At 43.0% G+C, this 27,071-nt stretch overlaps 1 protein-coding gene and 1 non-coding gene across 2 annotated transcripts; one reads left to right on the top strand and one right to left on the bottom strand.

Moving 5' to 3' along the window:
• Positions 1 to 1,012: 1,012 nt before the first annotated feature.
• On the bottom strand, positions 1,013 to 25,745 carry LOC110533929 (histamine H2 receptor-like). The gene is made up of 3 exons (XM_021618519.3): positions 25,355 to 25,745; positions 5,033 to 5,944; positions 1,013 to 4,825 (listed from the first exon to the last, which is right to left on the bottom strand). The coding sequence occupies exons 2-3, from the start codon at positions 5,651 to 5,653 to the stop codon at positions 4,316 to 4,318; spliced, it is 1,131 nt and encodes a 376-aa protein (XP_021474194.1). The 5' UTR covers positions 5,654 to 5,944; positions 25,355 to 25,745; the 3' UTR covers positions 1,013 to 4,315.
• LOC149980020 (U7 small nuclear RNA) lies at positions 12,949 to 13,003 on the top strand. The gene has a single exon (XR_016484225.1). It is a non-coding gene; the product is annotated as a U7 small nuclear RNA (small nuclear RNA).
• Positions 25,746 to 27,071: the final 1,326 nt, after the last annotated feature.

The following is a 27,071-nucleotide window of genomic DNA, read 5'->3' as shown; positions in this document are numbered from 1 at the left end:
CTTAACAGGCTACCTGCAGCTGTGGTTGTCATCAGTAGGCTACAGACTGAAGCACAGATTAGACCTAATTGTGCATGAGTTGACCATTTGTTGTCGCGCCAAGATGAAGTTAGTCATGTGTTTGTCTAAATCAAAATAAGGAATGCTGTAACAGACGCCTCGTCTACCATCACTTGTTGTAAACAGGTAGCCTAGCGGTTAAGTGTTGGCTAGTAACCTATTGAAATCATAGAAAGAGCATGTTGTGTCTCCAACCGATGACAGGCACAACACAAAAACCTCAGATGATGTAAAAGAGGGTCTAAGCGGCAATATATACAAATATGAAAAATATCGGAGTTTACGAGATTTTAGATAATTGACGTTTAATGTAAAAAAAAAAAAAGACATTGTACATTATTTAAAAAAAACCTAAATGATAAAATTGATTGTTTTTTAAATGATATCAATCCAAACCATTTATCTTTTCCACTGACGAAGACATGGATGTCTCATGGTATGGTGGGGTATGCAAAATAGATACAATTTGAGCACCTTTATCTCTTGAACGTTTTGGCATTCAGGTCCAAAAAGTCCCTTTCTGACCACTTCTACAATGAAAGGTTTTGTTCAAATCAAAAGAGGTGCTGTCAAAAAGAGAATTTAAATGGATTTACCAATGGATCTGACCATCATTTTTTTGTTTGGTTTGTTTCACGTTTTCCACCTTGGTGCTAACAGGTAATGAATTATCAGGTAACACCTCTCTGCTATTTGTTCAATGCTACTTCCTTGCTTCTGTGGTTATAAGACACAACTGGTAAGACTTGTTGTGATGCATTCCCTTGACCCAAGACTCATCTTTTATGTATTGTTTTATAAACTTAATAATAATAATCCCTGTTGGTATATCATAAAGCATGTGTTGCAAAATGCAGGCCTATCAGGCAACATCTCCTCGCAAATTTGTCAGAAGCAGAAATATGCAAGTGATGTCAGAGAAATGTAAAATTAGGAATCTGATTCTTGGATATGAATATCTGGTGCGTTTAATCTCAGATGTGTCAGATGGAGGTCAGGATGTCCCTAACTCAGAGAGTGGGCCCGGAGAGAAGCGTGGAGCTGAGGAGTCTCCTTGGAGCTCAGACAACTTCTCCCTGGAGGTCACCAGCTGTCTTGACCTTCAGTAATCCCAATGGTAGTTCACTACTACTACAGATATAAAAAAAAAAACACATAACAAGAAGAAACAATATCCTCACGTAAAGGTATAATGTCAAAAACTATTGTGTATGATATTGAGGATATGATTGCTGCCTGTCTTCAGATATGAAGTGGTTCGTCACTGAGAGCAAGAGCAACAAGAGTTTCCAGAAGAAGGATTTGATTGCTGGAGAGGGTTCAGAGTGTGAGAGTGGAGAATTGGTTGTTGTTTCTCCAGATTTTAATTACAGTACAAGTACTGTACTGTATCATGCCTGAAAGTGCTTAGTGAAAATAAATTGTCAGGTGACGTTTAAATTCCATTTTCAGATTGGAATTGTATTTCTTGCTTTGCAGTTCAACAATAACCAGGACATATTAGGTCATTATAATTGGTCGTATGTACATGTATAATACATTATAGATGAACATATGTCTGTAACAATGATTTGTACACACAGATACTGATACAATTGCTTTTGTCACCTCTTCTTGTGAGGGTGAGTGTGATGACACATTTGGTCACTAGAGGGCAGGGACATGTCATTTATAGAAGTCATTGCAGACAAAGTACATCGTTTGCAAGTGTCTGAGTGTGAATGAGAGTATTTGATTGTGCGGGTACTTTTTGAAAAATGTCATTCACTTATATTATGAACTATTGTATGTACAATATGAGTTCACATGGTCAGACAGAAACAAAGTCTACAAACCCAGTGGGCAAATCACACTACATTCTGATAAACAGTCAACAGTAATGTCTCATGGTGTGAATGTCACATGCCATATAATAGCAGCACAGGTGAGTGTATCTTGGCAGCACATGTGAATGTGGGGGTTGTTGGGTTGATGTGAGCTAATAATTGTCAAACAGTAGGTCAGTTATTTCTACTGCGTCACAGATTGGGCTGTCGGCTGTGGCAGGAAACAGTTATGTTAATCTGAGGACCATAGGAAGATGTCACGACACCAAAAGGTTTAGAAACCACTGACGTGAGGGAACCTATGCCCAGTGGAACTACATCAACTGGCTGTTGATGCAGGGGTACATTATTTAAAGGTGGACAGGTATCCCATATGGGGCCGGGATGCCTGGATGACACATCCAGATGTCCTTGTATCCCCTCCGCCAACCTCCTGGAAGCCATCCAACTTACTGTAGCTCTGACTGGACATTCTGTACCTTTTAGGGATGAACACACATATACATTCAAGTAAATCCATCCAGGTTTGTCACTAATTCACCACAAGTGGGTCTGCAACAGAGAGGATCACCAAAACATTTAACTGCCTATGTCTCCATCAGTTAGCTGGGAAATGATCAGCACGGACACAGCTATTAAGACAGTTAATATTGACTCGGCTATGTTCTCTTTATCTTCTTGGTATGGGTTTGTTCTCCTTTGTTTTATAAGCAGGTGGTAGATAACGTACAGTGCCTTGCGAAAGTATTCGGCCCCCTTGAACTTTGCGACCTTTTGCCACATTTCAGGCTTCAAACATAAAGATATAAAACTGTATTTTTTTGTGAAGAATCAACAACAAGTGGGACACAATCATGAAGTGGAACGACATTTATTGGATATTTCAAACTTTTTTAACAAATCAAAAACTGAAAAATTGGGCGTGCAAAATTATTCAGCCCCCTTAAGTTAATACTTTGTAGCGCCACCTTTTGCTGCGATTACAGCTGTAAGTCGCTTGGGGTCTGTCTCTATCAGTTTTGCACATCGAGAGACTGAAATCTTTTCCCATTCCTCCTTGCAAAACAGCTCGAGCTCAGTGAGGTTGGATGGAGAGCATTTGTGAACAGCAGTTTTCAGTTCTTTCCACAGATTCTCGATTGGATTCAGGTTCTGGACTTTGACTTGGCCATTCTAACACCTGGATATGTTAATTTTTGAACCATTCCATTGTAGATTTTGCTTTATGTTTTGGATCATTGTCTTGTTGGAAGACAAATCTCCGTCCCAGTCTCAGGTGTTTTGCAGACTCCATCAGGTTTTCTTCCAGAATGGTCCTGTATTTGGCTCCATCCATCTTCCCATCAGTTTTAACCATCTTCACTGTCCCTGCTGAAGAAAAGCAGGCCCAAACCATGATGCTGCCACCACCATGTTTGACAGTGGGGATGGTGTGTTCAGCTGTGTTGCTTTTACGCCAAACATAACGTTTTGCATTGTTGCCAAAAAGTTCAATTTTGGTTTCATCTGACCAGAGCACCTTCTTCCACATGTTTGGTGTGTCTCCCAGGTGGCTTGTGGCAAACTTTAAACAACACTTTTTATGAATATCTTTAAGAAATGGCTTTCTTCTTGCCTCTCTTCCATAAAGGCCAGATTTGTGCAATATACGACTGTTGTCCTATGGACAGAGTCTCCCACCTCAGCTGTAGATTTCTGCAGTTCATCCAGAGTGATCATGGGCCTCATGGCTGCATCTCTGATCAGTCTTTTCCTTGTATGAGCTGATAGTTTAGAGGGACGGCCAGGTCTTGGTAGATTTGCAGTGGTCTGATACTCCTTCCATTTCAATATTATCGCTTGCACAATGCTCCTTGGGATGTTTAAAGTTTGGGAAATCTTTTTGTATCCAAATCCGGCTTTAAACATCTTCACAACAGTATCTCGGACCTGCCTGGTGTGTTCCTTGTTCTTCATGATGCTCTCTGCGCTTCTAACGGACCTCTGAGACTATCACAGTGCAGGTGCATTTATACGGAGACTTGATTACACACAGGTGGATTGTATTTATCATCATTAGTCATTTAGGTCAACATTGGATCATTCAGAGATCCTCACTGAACTTCTGGAGAGAGTTTGCTGCACTGAAAGTAAAGGGGCTGAATAATTTTGCACGCCCAATTTTTCAGTTTTTGATTTGTTAAAAAAGTTTGAAATATCCAATAAATGTCGTTCCACTTCATGATTGTGTCCCACTTGTTGTTGATTCTTCACAAAAAATACAGTTTTATATCTTTATGTTTGAAGCCTGAAATGTGGCAAAAGGTCGCAAAGTTCAAGGGGGCCGAATACTTTCGCAAGGCACTGTATCAGCCATTTTATATCATACTGTACTAGCTCCTGAACAACTGTCCCTCATTCACCTTTATAAAGTGTCCTGTATGTGTTACCTAGTCCCTATCCAGTGTGTATTGTATTTTACCAGGTCTGGTCAGCAATGTTGCTGCCATTGCTCTTCTGAGAGGTGAGGCTCTTTCCCTCTTAGGGAGGGTGTCTGTGTGGCCATTGGTCAGATCAGTGTCTCTGTGTTCGCTAGAGAGGGGCACTTGTTTCCGCAAGGACACACAGATAGTTGTGGATATGTGTCTCCACCGCGGCCCCCTGCAGCACAGCAGCTCCCCATAGGCTCTGCGGAAGTCTCTATTCAAGGCCGGGTACAGGATGGGGTTGACAACGGAGTTAAAGTAGCCCAGCCACAGCACCACAGAGTGGGCAGTGGTAGGGGGGTTAGTCTCTGCCCCGATGCCCATGCAGGTAAAGAAAGTGTAATAGGGGAACCAGCAGATAATGAAGGCCCCCAGGACTGCTGCTAGAGTCACTGTGGCCTTGTGCTCCCGCGCTGTGGCCGCCGCTGATGCTGTGGGGGCGAATGAGGGTGTGGCAGCTCGGATACGCCGTACCTGAATGGTTGGATAAAGACAGGTTAAAGAGAAAGAGGGTCAGCAGATGGATGACTGAAAGGATGACATTAATAAATGGATGGAACTATAATAGCTACTACTAATTATTCCAGTACTACTATTGCTGCTCCAGCCATAATTACTGTTATCACTACTACCACTGATGACACTACCACACAACAAATAAATATAAGGAATGAAATGAACCTGTTTGCGTGCTATCTGAAAGATGCAGTGGTACATCCCGCACATGACCAGTAGTGGGAGGTAGAAGGTGCCAAAGGCATCTAGGAGCACGTAGTTGTTATGCCACTCAAAGCGGCAGGTGCGTCCCTCCTCCACCTCGTCCCAAATGCCCCAGTCCAGGTTCTGCACCCTGAAGTCAGCCGTGTTCCAGCCCAGGTGGATGGGGAGGAAGGACATGGCCAGGGAAGTGACCCAGATGGTGGTGATGGCCAGGGCTACTCGGGGAGGGGTGACCCTGCGGGGGTAGCAGAGTGGGGCTGAGATGGCCAGGTAACGGTCCACACTGATGGCCAGCAGAGTCAGAATGGAGGCCGTACAAAACATCACATCCAGAGATACATAGATGTTACATAGGGTGCCCCCCAGGGGCCAGTGTCCACTCCGCAGCTCCAGGGTGGCAGAGAAGGGCAGCACCAGCAGGCCCAGCAACAGATCCGTCACAGCTAGTGACACAACAAAGCAGTTAGCAATGCGGCGCAGGCGGCGGCTGAGCCCCACGGCCAAACACACCAGCACGTTCCCGCCGATGGTCACCACGATGAAGGACACCAGAAACAGCCAACGGAGTGCCGTGGAGATCATGGTGTCCCTCCCCCTGCACTAGGTCACAAGGTCCAGCCCTGCCTCCACATCAGACCTACTGCTTCTGTCAGCTTATCTTCTCCTGCAGGCAGGCCTACAGACAGGACTACTGCATAGAATCCAGCCCTCTGCTTAACAAGCTTGTTGAGGACTTGGTATAATGACAGGGTCCTGTCAATTCAGCTGTCAGTATCCATCAGATTAATGAGGGCTTCACACTGTAGAGGGATGCTGTATTGCAGCCATCTCTTTTTTAATCATTTCACAGAAGATGTCCTCTTTGAAGCTGCCCTGGTGTACAAAAAAACAAAACAATGGCCATTGGGCTATGTTGATTTCAACATGATAGTGCATTAGTAGACTGATGTTAAGTGGTACGAGGTTAAGGCTGTGTTGATTTCAACATGATAGTGCATTAGTAGACTGATGTTAAGTGGTACGAGGTTAAGGCTGTGTTGGATAACATAACAGCCTTTACATTGTCCCATGAGAAAATTCTCATTACGCAAATATATAATATATATATTTTTTATGTATGAAAATGCACGTCTCTTAGACTACAGAACTGAAACAATGGCCCTTTGGTGTCTAATATACAGTACATGGTTGAAATATCAAAGGTCCTCCTTCACTTCATTTAATAATTGTTTTCTTTCATGATGGTAATTCAATTGCACATCATGTGAAGGAGAAATGTTAATGAATGCACTTGCCTCTGATGCAGTGTGGTGCTGTTTGTTCTGGAAGAACACAAGAACATTCCGCCAGCATTAGCTTGAAGCTTAGCTAAAGTCTATCTGCAGGCCTTTTGAGTATGCAGCTTACATATTGGACCCAGAACCCAGGAGTCAAAGATGACCTAAAGGCCTGCTCAAAATGTGCATTTAAAATCTAACATTGAATATTAGGAAATGGCCACCAGACAAGGCATTGTTTTATAAACCATGTTGAGACATCATTAGCACTTCTTAGAAGGCCACATCACATTTGGGCTCTAACATTAGCTTGGACTTGTCCAAGGTACTGAAAATGTCCAGACTAGTGAAAATATCCATGTTCTTATGGGAATATGTTATAATTGGCTCAATGGAGACAGTCTCTTGTTTACAACCAGTGACAGTTCTGTTATTCCCACTAGCTGCCCTCCCTCTACAACTCCCTAACCCAGGTGAAGTACTGTAGCTAGTGTTCCCATTACAGACAGATGAAACCTGGCCTGAACAGGGCTGATCCAATACAATCATTAAGGATGGATGACACCGACATAGGGGAGCTATGAAAGCTCCCAGTTGATGCGATTATACTGTGCTATCCAAACGCCAATCAAATTACAGAGGCATGAGGCGCTACGCAGGCAACATCCACAGCAGGCAGCCAGCCCAGTCAGCACAGGCCAAACATACAGTACTTTCCTCACAAGATCATGAATTAACCATAGTCTGAATATAAGGAAAGATTGACTGTAATTTAGAGAAAATATGCACAGTCAATCAGGAGTCAGCCAGGAAAGAGATCTTTGTTGAGGGCCGACTATGCACTTCATATCTAGTAATGGTGAAGTGGGCCTGGATAAATGCCTCAACAGAGCAAAAGCCATCAAAGGGACCTGATGAAAAGGAGGGAGCTATATGACAGGTATATCAGGTAAGACCCAAGTGCAGACTGTGTAGAAGTATAATGTTTATTGTAACAGGGGCAGGTTAAGGCAGGCAGGGGTCGATAATCCAGAGTAGTGGGGCAAAGGTACAGGATGGCAGGCAGGTCCAGGGTCAGGTCAGGCAGAGGTCGGTAATCCAGAGTCGGGACAAAAGGTACAGGACGGCAGGCAGACTTAGGGTCAGGCAGAGTCGTCAGGCAGGCGAGCTCAGAGTCAGGACAGGCAAGGGTCAAAACCAGGAGGGTGAGAAAAGAGACTGGAAAAAGCAGGAGCTGAGACAAAACTATGGTAGGCTTAAACAAACAAGACAAACTGGCACAAACAGACAGAATACCCATGGGATAAGTGGGGAAGATGGGTGACAGCTGGAGGAGGGTGGCGACAAGCATAAGGACAGGTGAAACAGATCAGGGCGTGACAGTACCACCCACTCCCCTGCATCCTACCTGGGCCCATACCTGGTTGAGCGGGGTGCCGGCGCTGGAACTCAGAGATGAGGCCTGGGTCCAGAACGTCCCTAGCGGAGACCCAGCACCTCTCCTCCGGGCCATAACCCTCCCAGTCAACCAGGTACTGGAATCCCCTGCCCCCAGGTCGAGCCTTCAGGAGACGTCTCATCATGTACGCTGGTTGGCCGTCAATGAGACAGGGGAGAGGGGTGGGCCTGGAAACAACAGTTTTAACTCTAGACACAGAAAAGGTAGGAACAATATGGAGGGTACGGGGCAACAGAGAACAAACAGCAGAGCGGCTAATGATCTTGGAGCGGGGGTAAATCAAGTCTCGGCTTCCGGGGTCGTAGCCTGTAGAGGCCTATAGAGGCGTGCCAGCACCTCAGGCTTGACCTTCTTGGATACCGGTCATTGCTGTGGAAGCAAAATGGCCCGGGTCTTACTGAACCCCTTCCGGAGGTCCAGGTACTCTGAGGAGCTGGCAGAGAGGTCTGGGGCAATTTCCAAGCCCTCAGGAAGACGTCACGGGGCAGGCAGAGCTGACTTCAGGCAATGAGTGTGGCAGGACGGGCTTCAGCCCATGATGGCACCAGTAACCCAGTCAATGGAAGGATTGTGTTGATGGAGCCAAGAGAATCCCAATGGAGAGGGGTTGAGTGGGGATGCTCAGCTCGGACACAAGGGTAACAACCATGAGACTCACATCGCCCCCCCCGAGTCGATGAGTACCTGGAGAGACTTGGAATGTTCACCCCACCGCAGGGTGGCGAGCAAGGGGAGACAAAAAAATGATCTTTAAGGCCCACCAGAGTACTCACTCCAACGAATGAGCAAGGTCTCTTGAAGGGACAGGTAGACACATAATGAATGACCAGCAGTAATTCAATACAGACAACTCTGGGTATGGTGTCGGCTGGAGACAGCCTACCTGCATCCACAGTCTCCGGAGGCTCTTGGAGGGACTCGAGTAAGCTTGGACCCTCTCGGACACGTAAACGCTGCGGACTTCCGGAGTTCAGATGCAAGGTGGGATCCCTGAGTGAGCGATTGGGACCACAATCGTACCTCTTCTCCCTCCTTCGTTCCTGTAGCCGACCATCAAGCCGGATGGTTAAAGTGATGAGTCGTGATCCGTCGGTAGTTTTCGGGCTGCCAGCTCATCCTTTACCTCCTCTGATAACCCGTGCAGGGAAGTGTCAAACAGCGCCTCCGGGTTCCAGATACCCTCCGCTGATAGCGAGCGGATCTCCACCTCACAGTCTGAGGGAGTCCTGCCGAAGCTGGAGTAACTTCGGGCAGCTTCTCTCCCGGACACCGGTGCCTCAAAACAACTTCTCACCTCCAGACTGAAGCAGATGGCGAATTGTTGCTCCCACACCGCCATGGCCCAGGCGAGTGCCCTCCCGGACACCAGCGTAATAATGTACGCTATAGTCGAGCGATCCGAAGGGAATGAAGGCGTGACGTTCGACCACGTCATGGAATCCTTCCATTAGAACACGAAGCAAATACTTGTTTGTACTAATGATGGCTCCTTGGGAGAGATGGCAATGTGGAGCTGGTCCAAGTCTGCTGGGTCAGTAATGGCCAGTTCATACTATCAGGTTTCAGGTAAGACCCAAGTGCAGACTGTGTAGAAGTATACTGTTTATTGTAACAGGGGCAGGTCAAGGCAGGCAGGGGTCGATAATCCAGAGTAGTTGCACAAAGGTACAGGACGACAGGCAGGCCCAGGGTCAGACAAGGCAGAGGTTGGTAATCCAGAGTAGGGGCAAAGGTACAGGACGGCAGGCAGGCCCAGGGTCAGACAAGGCAGAGGTTGGTAATCCAGAGTAGAGGCAAAGGTACAGGATGGCAGGCAGGCTCAGGGGCAGGCAGAGGTCAAAACCAGGAGGGTGAGAGAAGGGAGACTGAAAAAAGCAGGAGCTGACAAACAAAACGCTGGTAGGCTTGAACAAACAAGAAAACTGGCACAGACAGAAAACAGGCATAAATAACCCAGGAGATAAGTGGGAAAGATGGGTGACACCTGAAGGGGGGTGGAGACAAGCACAAGGACTGCCCTTGCTGTCTCTGCCTGGCCGGTTCCCCTCTTTCCACTGGGATTCTCTGCCTATAACCCTATTACAGGGGCTGAGTCACTGGCTTACTGGTGCTCTTTCATGCCGTCCCTAGGAGGGGTGCGTCACTTGAGTGGGTTGAGTCACTGATGTGATCTTCCTGTCTGGGTTGGCGCCCCCCCTTGGGTAGTGCCGTGGCGGAGATCTTTGTGGGCTATACTCGGCCTTGTCTCAGGATGGTAAGTTGGTGGTTGAAGATATCCCTCTAGTGGTGTAGGGGCTGTGCTTTGGCAAAGTGGGTGGGGTTATATCCTTCCTGTTTGGCACTGTCCGGGGGTATCATCGGATGGAGCCACAGTGTCTCCTGACCTCTCCTGTCTCAGCCTCCAGTATTTATGCTGCAGTAGTTTGTGTCGGGGGGCTAGGGTCAGTTTGTTATATCTGGAGTACTTCTCCTGTCTTATCCGGTGTCCTGTGTGAATTTAAGTATGTTCTCTCTAATTCTCGCTTTCTCTCTCTCTGAGGACCTGAGCCCTAGGACCATGCCTCAGGACTACCTGGCATGATGACTCCTTGCTGTCCCCAGTCCACCTGGCCGTGCTGCTGCTCCAGCAACTGTTCTGCCTGCGGCTATGGAATCCTGACCTGTTCACCGGATGTGCTACCTGTCCCAGACCTATTATTTGACCATGCTGGTCAATTATGAACATTTGAACATCTTGGCCATGTTCCACCCCTCATAGCCTGGTTCCTCTCTAGGTTTCTTCCTAGGTTTTGGCCTTTCTCGGGAGTTTTTCCTAACCAACGTACTTCAACACCTGCATTGCTTGCTGTTTGGGGTTTTAGGCTGGGTTTCTGTACAGCACTTTGAGATATCAGCTGATGTACGAAGGGCTATATAAATACATTTGATTTGATTTGAAGGACAGGTGAAACAGATCAGGGTGTGACAAGGTATGCAAAGTCTCTAAACATTTCTATCCTGCAACTCAAAGAAAATGCAGTCCCCATGCATAACTGCGGGCAGAGATATGCACTGTAGAGCTGGCCGTATTGTGGGTTTTTTTCAATCACAGACAAGCATTTTTTGGAACAATGTTGTCGATTTTCTAAACAGAGTCCACAAGACTGTTTTTGCAAAACAGTAAATGGGCTTTCCAAATCTCAAAACAAATACATTCATCAAAACTATATTGAGCCGTCAAAATTGCAAATACATTCATCAAAAGAACGACTGCCTGCAAAAACACAACCATGCTTATCTATTGAGTCCGAGCAGACAAAACAGAAAGTTAGTTTGTCTTTTAAAAATCCAAGTAGGTCGATACATTTTTTTTTCAGTTGGTAAATCATGATCAAAATTGGAAGTTGATGTAGCGATGTGCACTGGGAGTCGGGAAGCAAGTGCAAGAAGTGGATCATTTAACAAATTGAACATAATACAAAACAAGAAACGTGAACAACGCAGACAGGAAACAGAAACAATGACGCCTGGGGAAGGAACCAAAGGGAGTGACATATTACATTTTTTTTTACCTTCATTTAACTAGGCAGAAAAATAGATTTTTACCTTGTCAGCTCGGGGATTTGATCTTGCAACTTTTTGGTTACTTGTCCAGTGCTCTAACCATTAGGCTACCTGATGCCCCAGTGGGCATGACGGGCTCCCCTGCCTTAAAGATATAGGGAAGGTAATCAAGGAGGTGATGGAGTCATCAAGGAGGTCATGAGTGTCATTATGATGAACCGGCTGAGGTGTAAGAGCCTAATGAGCTAGCTAAGACCTCCCCGGTTGCCTCGGTCAAGGCAAGGGAACCTGTTCACCCAGCTGAGGCAGTGGAGCCCGAGCCTGCTAGGCATGGAAATCTGACAAACCGGCTGAGGCCTCCCAGGTAGCTCCGGTTCGGACACTCGGACCCGACTTCACCTCCAACACAAAAGAAAACTCCCTGATGCTTCCCTATGATGAGGCGTCATTCTGTAATGTGTTTGCTTAGAAGCAAGTTCAGAGAGTGAAACATTGAATAAACAAATGGAACATAAACCAGAACAGAAACAATGACTCCTGGGGAAGGAACCAAAGGGAGTGACATATATAGGGCAGGTTATCAAGGAAGGGATGGAGTCCAGGGGAGTGTCATTATGCGCTGATGCGCGTAACGACGGGGACAGGTGTGCGCCTTAATGAGCAGCCTGGTGACCTAGAGGCTGGAGAGGGAGCACACCTGACAAAATGTGCCAATAGCAAGTGTGACAGTAGAACTATCCAAAGGTGCAGAATTATATTACTCTCTTTTTTATTCATATTTCACCAGCACTTTCATACACATCAAATCAATTATTCTTCCTAATTATAAATACACAACAATGAGAATACAAATAAGCACATTGTGTGTAGTATTCATTCATAAATATCATCACAATCTGAATCCATGTATTCAATACATAGGCTGGTTTGCTCATAGTTTTGTAGTCTTTCCATTGGTGCACATAAACACAATCCACAATAGAAATAAGGAAAGATGAATACAATGTGGGAACACAACTGATATGAATGTGTAGGCATCAATCCACACCAAAGCAAAGCTTTAAAATGGAAGGTCACGATGTTGGAGACACACACACAGTGCATGCATGCACACACACAGAAACATGCAGAACACAAAGTATAACGATGAACAGTAATTGTGTAAGCTAAATGGCTTCACACTTCTCCTTAGGTAACATGAAGGGTCTAGACCATTCATAAAATATTCTTGAAATTGTGTCATTCTGTTTTCTTTCTCACATAATATCATCCATATGAGTTTGTGTACGACTTTGACTGCAGTCCCACGTGAAAAAAATTCTACAGTTTGCTGTAGAATACTGTAGTAAACTGTAGTATACTGTAGAATACTATACTACACAATGTAGTGTCTCTCGATCGTGTGTAGCAATTACTATAGAATATTGTAGTACCCTGTAGAATACAGCGATGAGATGTAAATACTACAGTATCCTACAGTCTGCAAAAACACTACAGTTTAACAGTTTAAAAGTCAGTTAAGGATTTGATCTAGCAACCTTTACGGTTACTGGTCCAACGCTCTAACCACAAGGATACCTGCCTACCTACAGGTTATGGAAAATTTGCTCTTTTAGTATTTGCCAAGTAGGTTTCCTCAAGGAGAAAGCCCTCCTTTTCTATGCAAAAGATAATAAAAGAATACACTATAGTAAATACTACAGTATAATGTCCACAAAAACACAACAGTAAATATTACAGTATACTGTAGTACACCCCGCAAAACACTATAGTAAGTACTATAGAATATACTACAGTTTATTAACTACAGTAATACTACAGTATTTATACTATATTAAACTGTAAATACTATAGTCTATTACAGTAATATCTGCAAAAACTCTATAGGAAAAAAATACAGTATACCACAGTCTGCAAAAAGAATACAGTCCACAAAAACACTACAGCTTTTTAACTATAGTATTTTTTCATGTGGGAGTGGTATAAACAAAAATCTATTCAGTGGAAATGCCAACATTTTCCATAAACTTTAATTTGACAAAAACCATCCTCCATAGTCTAGACATGGCATTAACACCCGCAGACATTTTCAGTAGGCTTGGACAAAAGACACTTTCATACTGTTAGGGGCAATTATTTCTTAACCTAAGGTCGATGTCTGCACCCCGCTGAAATCTAATTAGCGCAATAAAAAAATCCCCATAAAAATCAATCAGTTTAAGCTAGAGGCACAGTATCTATTTTTTTTGCATTGGATGGATCTCAATCTACCCCTTCCGCCGACTGTATGAAACACTTCTGCTTCTGCAGTGAAAGGTGAGAGCAATGTTGGTCAGACCATGAGACATCCAAAAATCAGTATTCTCACACAATCATCTGTAGCCTCCGAACGGTTTAGCCTACAAACCACTCTATGGAAAGATGAGACTCTCACGAATACATACAGTACCAGTCAAAAGTTTGGACACACCTACTCATAGAAGGGTTTTTCTTTATTTTAACTATTTTCTACATTGTAGAATAATAGTGAAAACATCAAAACTATGAAATAACACATATGGAATCATGTAGTAAAAAAGTGTTAAACAAATCTAAATATATTTTATATTTGAGATTCTTCAAAGTAGCCACCGTTTGTCTTGATGACAGCTTTGCATACTCTTGACATTCTCTCAACCAGCTTCATGAGGAATGCTTTTCCAACAGTCATGAAGGAGTTCTCACATATGCTGAGCACATGTTGGCTGCTTTTCCTTCACTCTGCATTCCAACTCATCCCAAACCATCTCAATAGGGTTGAGGTTGGGTGAATGTGGAGGCCAGGTCATCTGATGCATCACTATCCTTCTTGGTCAAATATCCCTTACACAGGTGTCTTTTGAGTCATTGTCCTGTCAAAAAATAAATGATAGTCCCACTAAGCGCAAACCAGATGGGATGGCTTATCGCTACAGAATGCTGTGGTAGCCATGCTGATTAAGTGTGCCTTGAATTTTAAATAAATCACTGACAGTGTCACCAGCAAAGCACCCCCACACCATCACACCTCCTCCATGCTTCACGATTGGAACCACACATGCAGATATCATCCGTTCACCTACTCTGTGTCTCACAAAGGCATGGCAGTTGGAACCAAAAATCTCAAATTTGGATTCATCAGACCAAAGGACAGATTTCCACCAGTCTAATGTCCATTGCTTGTGTTTCTTGGCCCAAACAAGTCTCTTCTTATTTTAGTAGTTGTTTCTTTGCAGCAATTCAACCATGAAGGCCTGATTCATGCAATCTACAATCTACAATGTAGAAAATAGTAAAAATCAAGAAAAAACCCTTGAATGAGTAGGCGTGTCCAATCTTTCGACTGATCTCTATGATGCCCCCAGTTCTCACAATACTCGTCTGAAGGTCCCCCGGCACCAGTTAACAAGGTTAATATATATGATAGACACTTCAAAACAAACTATTTGTTTAAAAAAATTCTAAATCAAATAGCAAAATTATCCTCTGTATGACCTTCTTAAAACAAGAGTGAGATAGAGAAAGGGATAGGGGGAGAGAGATAAGGAAAGGGAGAGGGAGAGAGAGAAGGAAAGGGAGAAGGAGAGAGAGAAGGAAAGGGAGAGGGGGAGAGAGAAGGAAAGGGAGACGGGGAGAGAGAAGGAAAGGGAGAGGGGGAGAGAGAGTGTTTGTGAGAGACCAAGAGAATGAGAGAGATAATGTACATGTATACCCTGCAATACAGACAATGATTTACAACAACGACAGTGGAAAAGTGGTATTGAAATTGATTATCATAATGGCCTCACTGTATAAGAACACCACAAATGTCTCACTTGCGTTCTGCCCTTTGGAGCAACCAAGTGAAACAAAGTCAATATAGATTCCTCTGTGGTGTGAACTCTTGTCCGTTTCCATGGATACTTTAATAGCCATGAGTGGCAAGTCTGTGATCTCCCTGGTGATTTCAACAGACAGTGTTGTCTTCATGCCCACCTGAGCAGGGTTCTGGGTACTGTCAGGGAGGGGACAAAGATAACAGGGTGTTGTTGACTAAAGTGGTTTGGTTAGACTGTTGAACCAACTCATGAGCTGTCATCTCTACCTTTACATTTCGCCCACGCTGCACGCATGGAACTACAGTTCTTAGGCAGTCATGATAGCTCAAGAAAATGACTTTGTCACAGTATTTCAGCAGTGACACAATCACGTGTGACACTGTCCTATTCTATTTACCAGCTCAGAAGTACTATTATGACCACTGAGGTTCTCATGTGGCGGGACCCTTTGTCAAATATTTCTACTGACACACCTGGTATGACTTGGTAAGTCAATTTGAGGCAGTAGATGTGATGTATCCCTCAATATGGTGTATGAAATTATTATTCAGTTTTGAGAGAAGAGAATTGAATTGATCTTAGGGAATCGACCTGTGTACGTTTATCAGCAAAGGTCAGCTGAGTGAGTGGCATCTGGTCACCCTAAGTGCATGTACTCCACTCTACAGCACTCAAGATCAATGGTAGGCCTCTAGGTCACAAGGCTGCTCATTATGGCACACACCTGTCACCATCGTTACGCGCACCTGCGTGTCGTCAGACTCACCTGGTCTCCATCACCTCCTTGATAACCTGCCCTATTTACAGTGCCTTGCGAAAGTATTCGGCCCCCTTGAACTTTGCGACCTTTTGCCACATTTCAGGCTTCAAACATAAAGATATAAAACTGTATTTTTTTGTGAAGAATCAACAACAAGTGGGACACAATCATGAAGTGGAACGACATTTATTGGATATTTCAAACTTTTTTAACAAATCAAAAACTGAAAAATTGGGCGTGCAAAATTATTCAGCCCCTTTACTTTCAGTGCAGCAAACTCTCTCCAGAAGTTCAGTGAGGATCTCTGAATGATCCAATGTTGACCTAAATGACTAATGATGATAAATACAATCCACCTGTGTGTAATCAAGTCTCCGTATAAATGCACCTGCACTGTGATAGTCTCAGAGGTCCGTTAAAAGCGCAGAGAGCATCATGAAGAACAAGGAACACACCAGGCAGGTCCGAGATACTGTTGTGAAGAAGTTTAAAGCCGGATTTGGATACAAAAAGATTTCCCAAGCTTTAAACATCCCAAGGAGCATTGTGCAAGCGATAATATTGAAATGGAAGGAGTATCAGACCACTGCAAATCTACCAAGACCTGGCCGTCCCTCTAAACTTTCAGCTCATACAAGGAGAAGACTGATCAGAGATGCAGCCAAGAGGCCCATGATCACTCTGGATGAACTGCAGAGATCTACAGCTGAGGTGGGAGACTCTGTCCATAGGACAACAATCAGTCGTATATTGCACAAATCTGGCCTTTATGGAAGAGTGGCAAGAAGAAAGCCATTTCTTAAAGATATCCATAAAAAGTGTCGTTTAAAGTTTGCCACAAGCCACCTGGGAGACACACCAAACATGTGGAAGAAGGTGCTCTGGTCAGATGAAACCAAAATTGAACTTTTTGGCAACAATGCAAAATGTTATGTTTGGCGTAAAAGCAACACAGCTCATCACCATGAACCTATCCCCACTGTCAAACATGGTGGTGGCAGCATCATGGTTTGGGCCTGCTTTTCTTCAGCAGGGACAGGGAAGATGGTTAAAATTTATGGGAAGATGGATGGAGCCAAATGCAGGACCATTCTGGAAGACAACCTGATGGAGTCTGCAAAAGACCTGAGACTGGGACGGAGATTTGTCTTCCAACAAGACAATGATCCAAAACATAAAGCAAAATCTACAATGGAATGGTTCAAAAATCAACATATCCAGGTGTTAGAATGGTCAAGTCAAAGTCCAGACCTGAATCCAATTGAGAATCTGTGGAAAGAACTGAAAACTGCTGTTCACAAATGCTCTCCATCCAACCTCACTGAGCTCGAGCTGTTTTGCAAGGAGGAATGGGGAAAAATTTCAGTCCCTCGATGTGCAAAAGTGATAGAGACATACCCCAAGCGACTTACAGCTGTAATCGCAGCAAAAGGTGGCGCTACAAAGTATTAATTTAAGGGGGCTGAATAATTTTGCACGCCCAATTTTTCAGTTTTTGATTTGTTAAAAAAGTTTGAAATATCCAATAAATGTCGTTCCACTTCATGATTGTGTCCCACTTGTTGATTCTTCACAAAAAATACAGTTTTATATCTTTATGTTTGAAGCCTGAAATGTGGCAAAAGGTCGCAAAGTTCAAGGGGGCCGAATACTTTCGCAAGGCACTGTATGTCACTCCCTTAGATTCCTTCCCCAGGCGTCATTGTTTCTGTGTCAGTTTCCGGTCTGTACGTTGTTTGAGGTTCTTGTTTTGTCTTATGTTGCGTTTATTTTATTAAAAACACTCACTCCCTGAACTTGCTTCCCGACTCTCAGCGCACATCGTTACAAAGATTGGACAAAACCCAATGGACTTCCGGCCAACTTGACAAAACAGTAGGAAGCATTGGAGTCGACACGGGCCAGCATTCCTGGGGAATGCCGTTCGACACCTTGTAGAGTCCATGCCCCAATGCATTGAGGCTGTTCTGAGGGCAAAAGGGTGGGTGCAACTCAATATTAGGAAGGTGGTCTTAATGTTTTCTACACTCAGTGTATAATCACGCTATACCACAAACATAAAGTTCAAATGCAGAGACTCTGAGTTCACTGAGTGCTTTTGAACAAAACAGCGGTGCCAAGTGGTAGACCTAGTAGACAAAATATCAGATCTGTAAGACATGACACTATTTATATTTCGGTTAGTTATATTAATAGTAAATATATGCCATAAACAAAGGTCGAATGGAGATCCAAATAACCAAAACATAGCCTAAAGCTTATTACAGTGAGATGCAGACATGCACAGCTGTTTTGCCAAATAAATAGGCACATACAGGCCTGTTTCAAAAATAGAAATGAATGCCGCTTGCTCACAAGTTCAGTAATACGTTGTGATATGTCACAATACACTTCTGTGAATCAAATTCCACCCACATAATCAATTAAGCAATGACAGTCTACCATAAACACGTTTCTAATAAGTGCAGTTCCATTCACAACCACAAAAACCAATAGGCTACCAAGAAAACCATAATATCATCATTTCAGTGATGAAACATACCCATATGTAGCTATACCCAGGGGTGTAATTTGGGTTCTTGCATTGGATTCATATTGAATTCTGCTTATATCACACTATACCACAAACATAAGAGTAAAAAAAAAATGCTTTTGACCAAGAAGTGACAGGTTCAATGGCACAAAATCTCACTGTGCTCTACCAGGGCAGTTTCCTACACACAGGAAATCACATGTATTTGTGGGCTATTGTGGACTTTATTGAGTTCCTTATTTAGATGGTACACTGATTATCGACACAATGACTGCTTGTTCTGTCACATAAACTGAAATTGTCACGCCCTGATCTGTTTCACCTGTCTTTGTGATTGTCTCCACCCCCCTCCAGGTGTCACCCATCTTCCCCATTATCCCCTGTGTATTTATACCTGTGTTCTCTGTTTGTCTGTTGCCAGTTCAACTTGTTTGTCAAGCTTACCAGCATTTGTCCTGTCAGCTCTCTTTTTCACACCCGCCTGTTTTTTGACCCTTCTCTGTCCTGACCCTGAACCCGCCAGGGTGATGAGAGATGCTTATTTTTTTCTTTAAGCAGTGACTTTTTTCTTTCCATTCTTCCGTAAAATCCAGCTCTGTGGAGTGTATGGCTTAAAGTGGTCCTATGGACAGATACTCCAATCTCCGCTGTGGAGCTTTGCAGATCCTTCAGTGTTATCTTTGGTCTCTTTGTTGCCTTTCTGATTAATGCCCTCCTTGTCTGGTCCTTGAGTTTTGGTGGGCGGCCCTCTCTTGGCAGGTTTGATGTGGTGCCACATTCTTTCCATTTTTTAATAATGAATTTAACGGTGCTCTGTGGGATGTTTAAAGTTTCTGATATTTTTTTATAACCCAACCCTGAGCTGTACTTCTCCACAACTTTGTCCCTGACCTGTTCTTGGTCTTCATGGTGCCACTTGCTTGTTGCTGCCCCTTGCTTAGTAGTGTTGCAGACTCTGGGACCTTTCAGAACAGGTGTATACTGAGATCATGTGACACTTAGATTGCACACAAGTGGACTTTCTTTAACTAATTATGTGACTTCTGAAGGTAATTGGTTGTACCAGATCTTATTTAGGGGCTTCATAGCAAAGGGGATGAATACATATGCACGCACAACTTTTCAATTATTATTCTTTTTTATTTTTTTGAAACAGGTTATTTTTTTCATTTCACTTTTGTGTTTGTCCATTACATTACAAGTCCAAATATAAATCAATTTAAATTACAGGTTGTAATGCAACAAAATAGGGCAAAATGCCAAGGGGAATGAAAACTTTTGCAAGGCACTCTACTTTGTTATGTATAGTCTATGAGACCAGCCTGTCTACACATACAGCAGCGCACCTTGTCCATTGTGTTGACACGGTGCCTGTCACTCAATCTTTTAACTTTTTGATATTTTTTTTGTAGGGACATAAAACTAAAACTGAAGGAGTTAAAGTTTGAACTGAAGGGGCTGAACCCCCTTTAGCCTTTGTGGTTCCGTGTCCGACTACAGATTAAAGCAAGATTTTGATCAAATCCAACCAGCTAGATTGAAACAATCTTAGCTTTTCAAAGAGTTGCAGCTTCCTTGATGCTTTGTGGAACTTCCTAAGTAGTCAATTACTCAGTTCTCCCTGAAATATACCTGTAAGAGATCCCTCAAATGCCAGTTGGATTAGTTCAGCTTTCCTCGGGTGTAGCATGCCTCTTCTGTGCTTACTGAACACATTTGTCAATGCAGAAAATTTGTTTTCGCAGGTAGCCGTGGATGCCCCAAAAGTCAGTCCATGTTTCAGTACAGTAAGCATGGTCAGGATGGTGGAGAGATACCCAGAGGATCATTGCTGGATTTCATGTGGGGTCCATTTGTCCTCATTGGAGCCAGAGCGGACCATCGCTCACCAGCAAAAACTGGTGAGTGACACTAAACTCAGCTTCCATCAAATCTGTTTTGCTTGGTTCAAGTAGTGGTTTGACATTTTTCACATCTAGAAAGTCATGGCTCTCCGGGTCAAGGGCACACACCGTCTCCACCAGTTGGCTGTTGCTTTCGCTGAATCGTTCTACCATTTTACCAATGACAGCATCTAACACGCTGAAAAACAGTACTTTCCATTGTCTCTTTTCCTCGGTCCTGCTGGCCTACTGTACTGTCCACCATATATTGCTGGAAATGTGTATGTACATAACATTGTCATTTGCTTGGAGCTGGTGGTGTGTCAATGCCACCAGCACTGCACTGTGCCCAAATGACTTCGTACTCGTTGAGGATTCTGTGTTCCATGGTGGCTGTAAACTTAAAGCCAGGGTCCGTCACCGCCTTCAGCAGCCCTGTAGCCTCCAGTCTTACTTTTGTGTTGTAGGAACGCAGGCTAAGCCCCATCTAGCCCCCTCGTGGGGTCGGACTTGCGATATCAAAGTTTACTTACATATTTACTTATGGCCCTGCTTACTCCAGACAACTTGCCAGACAAAATTAAACATGCTTATTTATATAATGAATATGAGTTCTGGGGGCTACAAGTATTACATTCTAAAGCATTAAACATCTCACTAAAAGCTTCAGTCATTGAAAAGTTATTCTTAAACCTGAATGGGCTCTCCTGTAGATTAGTACGAATGGCTCACCCCTTGTTTAAATAATTGCCTTTTCCCCTTTATCCACACTACAACCTCTTACTTTCGGTTAATTGAGATCGGAACCATGTTCAAAATATGATTAAAAATGCTATTATCTTTGGTAATGATATGAATGGTGGAGTTATGTCACACGTGCCGGGTACTTAAACATATGGGGAAAAAATAAGCAAATCTGGAGAGAAACATAATGCGGATGTATACCAACCTGCTTTCTCATGTGCGTGCTGAGAAAGTTGTGGTAATATTAGGTCAAACTTAAATATAACATTTTCTAAATATTCTGTCCTGAGGACGTCCAAGACAAGGTCAAATGTAAATTGCACGAACATCAATTGAATATTTTGTTTAACCTAAAACAAATACCCTATGAACTTCATATAAACTGACTTATTTCATTTTTAAGAACATTTAGGGAATGTCCTGTGCAACCTAACTTAAACATTGTATGAATGTCATCACAACTGAGCATAGTTTGTGTTTTGGGAACCTATCTCTTGTAATGTACCCACACTGTTCCCACAACCTATTTAAATGTTCTGAGAACCTTCACGTAACTTAAAGGCTGTTCTGTCAACATTCTTGCAACATCAAAGGAATGTTTTGAGCAGTCCGATACAAACATTATCTGAATGTCAGCACAATGGGACAGCTTTAGTGTTTAGGTAACCATATCCCCACAATGTTCCCACAACCTAAAGAAATATTTTATTAAAGAACATAGAAAATGTATTCCGGGAATGTTCTTACAACATCAGGGGAATGTTTTTTATACCCTAAAAGAAGCATTGGAATAATTTGTACAACTTGACAGTTTTTCTATTTTGGGAACATATCTTTCGGGATGTCCCCACAATGTTCCCGCCAGACTGTTCCCACAACCTAATAACATATATTGCGAACCTTTAAAGAAGAGATTAAATGTGTTCTGAAAATGTCCTTGTAACATCAGGTGATTGTTTTTTTTTGCACCCGAAAATAAACACTGTAGACTCATCTGCACAACTGGACAGTTTTTGTGTTCTGGGAACATGTATTTTGTGATGTCCCCACAATGTTCTCACCAGACAGTTCCATAACCCAATGAAACATTCTGGGAACCTTTAACGAACAGATTAAATGTGCTTTGGGAACATTCTTGTATCTTTTGTGATGTCCACTCATTGTTCTCACAAGACTGTTCCCACAACCTAAGAAAATATTCTGGGAACTTTTAAAGAACAAATTAAATGTGTTCTAGGACACATACAGTACCAGTCAACAGTTTGGACACAACTACTCATTCGAGGGTTTTTTCTTTATTTTTGACTATTTTTTACATTAGAATAACAGTGAGAACATCAGAACTATGAAATAACACATATGGAATCATGTAGTAACCAAAAAAGTGTTAAACAAATCTAAATATATTTTATATTTGAGATTCTTCAAATTAACCACCCTTTGCCTTGATGACAGTTTGGTCTAAGATAGCTCCCAATGTGTTCTCCAGTATCATAAAACATTTTAGAAAAATGCTCAGTGTCATTATCCTTGCAAGGTGAGGTATTGAAAACAGGGATTTCAATCATTTTGACCCTTACCTTCATTAAAATAAAAAAAGTAATTAAAAGTCATGACGATCTCACTTACTAAACTCTGTTCTACATGAGACTGCCTTTATGACCAAAATGATCAGATTTACACACTGTAGGCTATTTTGAAATGTTTCAGACTAATATCAATACCACATAAGCCATTTTCTATCAGAGAAGTTGTTTATTGACTATTATCTTAGTTAACTAGGCAATTCAGTTAAGAACAAATTATTATTTACAACGACAACTTACCAGGGAACAGTGGATTAACTGCCTTGTTCAAGGGCAGAACGACACATTTTTACCTCAGCTTAGGGATTCAGTCCAGTAACCTTTCGGTTCACTGGCTCAACACTCTAACTACTAGGCTACCTGCCACCCCAACGTTTTCTAAAAATGTGGTTGCATAAAATATTTGTGCAGAAACAATGGATTACCTGGCACCTTGAGTTTGAAAACATATATTTTGGTTATTGAACTACAGTAAGTAAAGTGGATTTACATCAGGTAACAGAATTCATGTAATGGAATTACATCACGGGTACAAGATCTGTACAACTCAGTAACACATAATTATGGACAGGAATGTCATTCTCTTCATGGTGATGTACCCTGACCAGGTACACAAAGGTAGCAATATGCAATATCATCATTATTGGTATTCTACACACTTGCTCATATTCGTACAAATGTGGTTGTTCTGGACCGGACCAAATCTGAACCAATCATAGACGTCTATGTTTCACAGCTTTAGACATCGCAGTGTGGCAAAGTAGAACACAGTAGAGTACAGTACAGCAGACTACATCACAGTAGAGGACAGTGCAGTATAGTACAATAGAGTACAGTAAAGTGCGGTATAGTACAGAAAGAAAAATAAAAAAAAGGAAGAATCAAATCAAATCAAATCAGATGTATTTATATAGCCCTTCTTACATCAGCTGATATCTCAAAGTGCTGTACAGAAACCCAGCCTAAAACCCCAAACAGCAAGCAATGCAGGTGTAGAAGCACGAAAAAAACAGTTGCACGAAAAGTACTGTGTACAACTATGCCCCCAAATATTCAAATGAGCCCCACCTCTACATTATGAAGTAGCTGGGCTTGGTGTGGGCTAGCACAACACGGGCCAGCCTATACCAGGCCAACACAAACTAACCTGCACCAATCCCACATCAGCCCAACACGGGCTAGCGATCACCAGCCGGCTTGTTTTGGGCTAGTGATGGCTAGCCCATGTTGGGCTGATGTGGGATTGGTGCGGGTTAGCTTGTATTGGCCGGGGTTAGGCTGGGCCATGTTGGGCTGGTGTTGGCTTGATGTGTTTGGCTGGTGATGCTGTGGGTTTGGCTGGTGATGCTGGTCTAGCCCATGTTGGGCTGGTGAGAGCTTGGTGTAGGCTAGCCTGTGCCTACCTTGCCCAGTGAATACCCACATGTCAATGCTGGGTAAATAAGACATCTCCTCAGGGTTAGGTATAAACCGGTATGTTTTTATAGTCACTGCCTAGAGTCAGAAGTCTGGGCCCATCCCAAAAGCAGGATAAATCATTGAACAGTAGAACAGAACAGAGCACCGCTAAGCTACAACCACCTATTAGCATGTTAACCAACGACGGCAAAACCCAGATGGATCACTATGCAAACACATCAATCTATCCATATATGTTACAGAGTGTGCATGTAAACTAACATGCACATACACATACAACACAGGAGGTTGGTGGCACCTTAATTGGGGAGGGTGGGCTCAAAGGCTGCAACGGAATAGTTGGAATGGCATCGAACTCATCAAACACATGGTTTCCATACCATATCATACCATTCACTCACTACACTACACTAATTATGAGCCGTCCTCCTCTCAGCAGCCTCCTGTGACGGACACACACCCAGGCACACAAACGTACAAAGGAACAGTACATATGTGAGCCTGAGACTTCTCTGAACTGCAGAAGACCAGCCAAATACACAGTATGTTCAAAACATAGCATCATTCACATTTTCTTTTCACTGTATTTGAGTTGTCATGAAAACCCAACCCTAGGCAACACAGTGACAAGGGGCTGGTTTCAATTCCGGACACTATAGGCATAGAGGAACTCTGTCATGCCTACATCGATAAGAGAGAGAAAAAATGGTGGGACTCTCCCGACCAATAACCAAGCAGACATGCCAGAACATCACAATTCAAAACCAAAGTTTGCAGAACTTTTGCAGTGGTTATAGTGAAGGTAGTTGATGCAAACTAGCCACTTGAGAAAAGCACTCTTTAAAAAGAACCTCTGTGATCTTCATCTTGCTAGTTACTATTTTGTATTTTAATCAAGCGTATAAAGTAATGATGCAGGTAACGACGTAGGCAGTAGTTCCTCCATGCCAAAATAGTCCATCATTGAAACCGGACCCTGGTCACAGTGTTGCCTAGGATCGGGTTTTCGAGACTATTATTTATTTACGATTGTCAGAATACAGCAAGAGACTAAGACCCCCCAGGAATCCACTTAAAGCACACACAAGGGTAATGTGGTTAACTGTTGCAACGTCCTAGACTGACATCTACACAAACTTAGAAATACACATTCACATTTACATTAATCACAGCAAACACAACTAGTTTAAAGACTACCAAAGTGCCAAAAGCTGTTAAAGGAGTTACAGAATGAGAAGCTCACCTCACACTGGCTGATGGGAGTCAGAATGACGACAGTGTTCTCGCCAAACCTAACCTTCTGCTCAGGTTATAAATGTAATTTCGGTTTCCATCTGGTGTCTACTCCCTCTCCCTCCTCCCTATCACTCTTTCCCGCTCTCTCTCTCTTCCTGTCCTCTGTTTGCTTACTTCCTCCTCCTCCTTTTAGTGTTCGTCATTGCCATATTTATTTGTTTATTGTTTACATCCTCCCATTCCATTGGATTGTAGTTACATAAATAGGATGAGAAATGAATCGTATAAAACAATGAAATGACAACTCTTCTCTCTCTGTCCCTATCTCTATTCCCTGTCGTTTCTTCAGTCTCTCACACACACTCACACACGTACGCACGCAGGCACCCATGTACTGTACTCACATACTCATACTGTACAAACACAGCACTCTAACTGGGATTAGTGATTATTGTGCATCAACACTCCTCTACCGGTGGTAATATTTGATGGGAACTGAACATCCAGAAGCAGTCAATCATTATTTGTTAACTTAATATCCCATAGAGAGCCCACACGTTGGTAAAAGAGGCCGATGAGCGGGCACCCTGACGGAACTACGTAGGTGAGTACATAAACCCTTTCTACCCTCCGTTCTATTGGTGAACATACAATCACCGGAGAACAAATTGTACGAGATCCGTTCGAAACTATCCTATCAACGGGACCTAAAGAACTGTAATATCCTATGTTTCACGGAGCTGTGGCTGAATAAAGACATTGATAATGTACATCAAGCTGGTTTGTCTGTGCATCGGCAGTACAGAAGGGCAGCGTCGGGTAAGCTCAAGAGGGGAGGTGTGTGACTCTTTGTTAACAACAGCTGGTGAACAATCTCTAATGTTCAGCAAGTCTTGCGGTTCTGCTTGCCTGAGTTAGAATACCTCATAATAACCTGTAGACCATACTATTTACCAAGAGAGTGTTCATCTATATTTTTTCATTGCCTATTTACCACGACAAACTGATGCTGGCACTAAAACCGCAACAAGCTAGTGCATTCACAAAGTATTCAGACCCCTTGATTATTTCCAAATGTTGTTATGTTACAGCCTTATTCTAAAATTGATTAAATAAAGCATTTCCCTCATCAATCGACACACAATACCCCATAATGACAAAGTAAAAACAGGTTTGTAGAAATTTTTGCAAATGTATTAATTATAAAAAACAGAAAAAACGTATTTATATACGTATTCAGAGCCTTTGCTGAGACTCGGAATTGAGCTCAGGTGCATCCTGTTTCCATTGATCATTCTTGAGATGTTTCTACAACTTGATTGGAGTCCACCTGTGGTAAATTCAATTGATTGAACATTATTTGGAAGGCACTAACCTGTCTATATAAGGTCCCACAGTTGACAGTGCATGTCAGAGCAAAAACAAAGCTATGAGGTCGAAGGAATTCTCCGTAGCGCTCCAAGACAGGATTGTGTCGAGGCACAGATCTGTGGAAAGATACCAAATCATGTCTTTAGCATTGAATGTCCCCAAGAACACAGTGGCCTCCATCATTCTTAAATGGAAGAAGTTTGGAACCACCAATACTCTTTCTAGAGCTAGAGCAATCATAGGAGAAGGGTCTTGGTCAAGGAGGTGACCAAGAACCCAATGGTCACTCTGACAGAGCCCCAGAGTTCCTCTGTGGAGATCGGAGAAGTTTACAGAAGGACAACCATCTCTGC

This window comes from Oncorhynchus mykiss, chromosome 10 (assembly GCF_057628025.1).
Source record: "Oncorhynchus mykiss isolate SJ-2025 chromosome 10, ASM5762802v1, whole genome shotgun sequence".
In the NCBI taxonomy this organism is placed as follows: Eukaryota; Metazoa; Chordata; class Actinopteri; order Salmoniformes; family Salmonidae; genus Oncorhynchus; species Oncorhynchus mykiss.
Note: the sequence above shows the minus strand (reverse complement) of the source record. Positions and strands in the feature narration are given on the sequence as shown.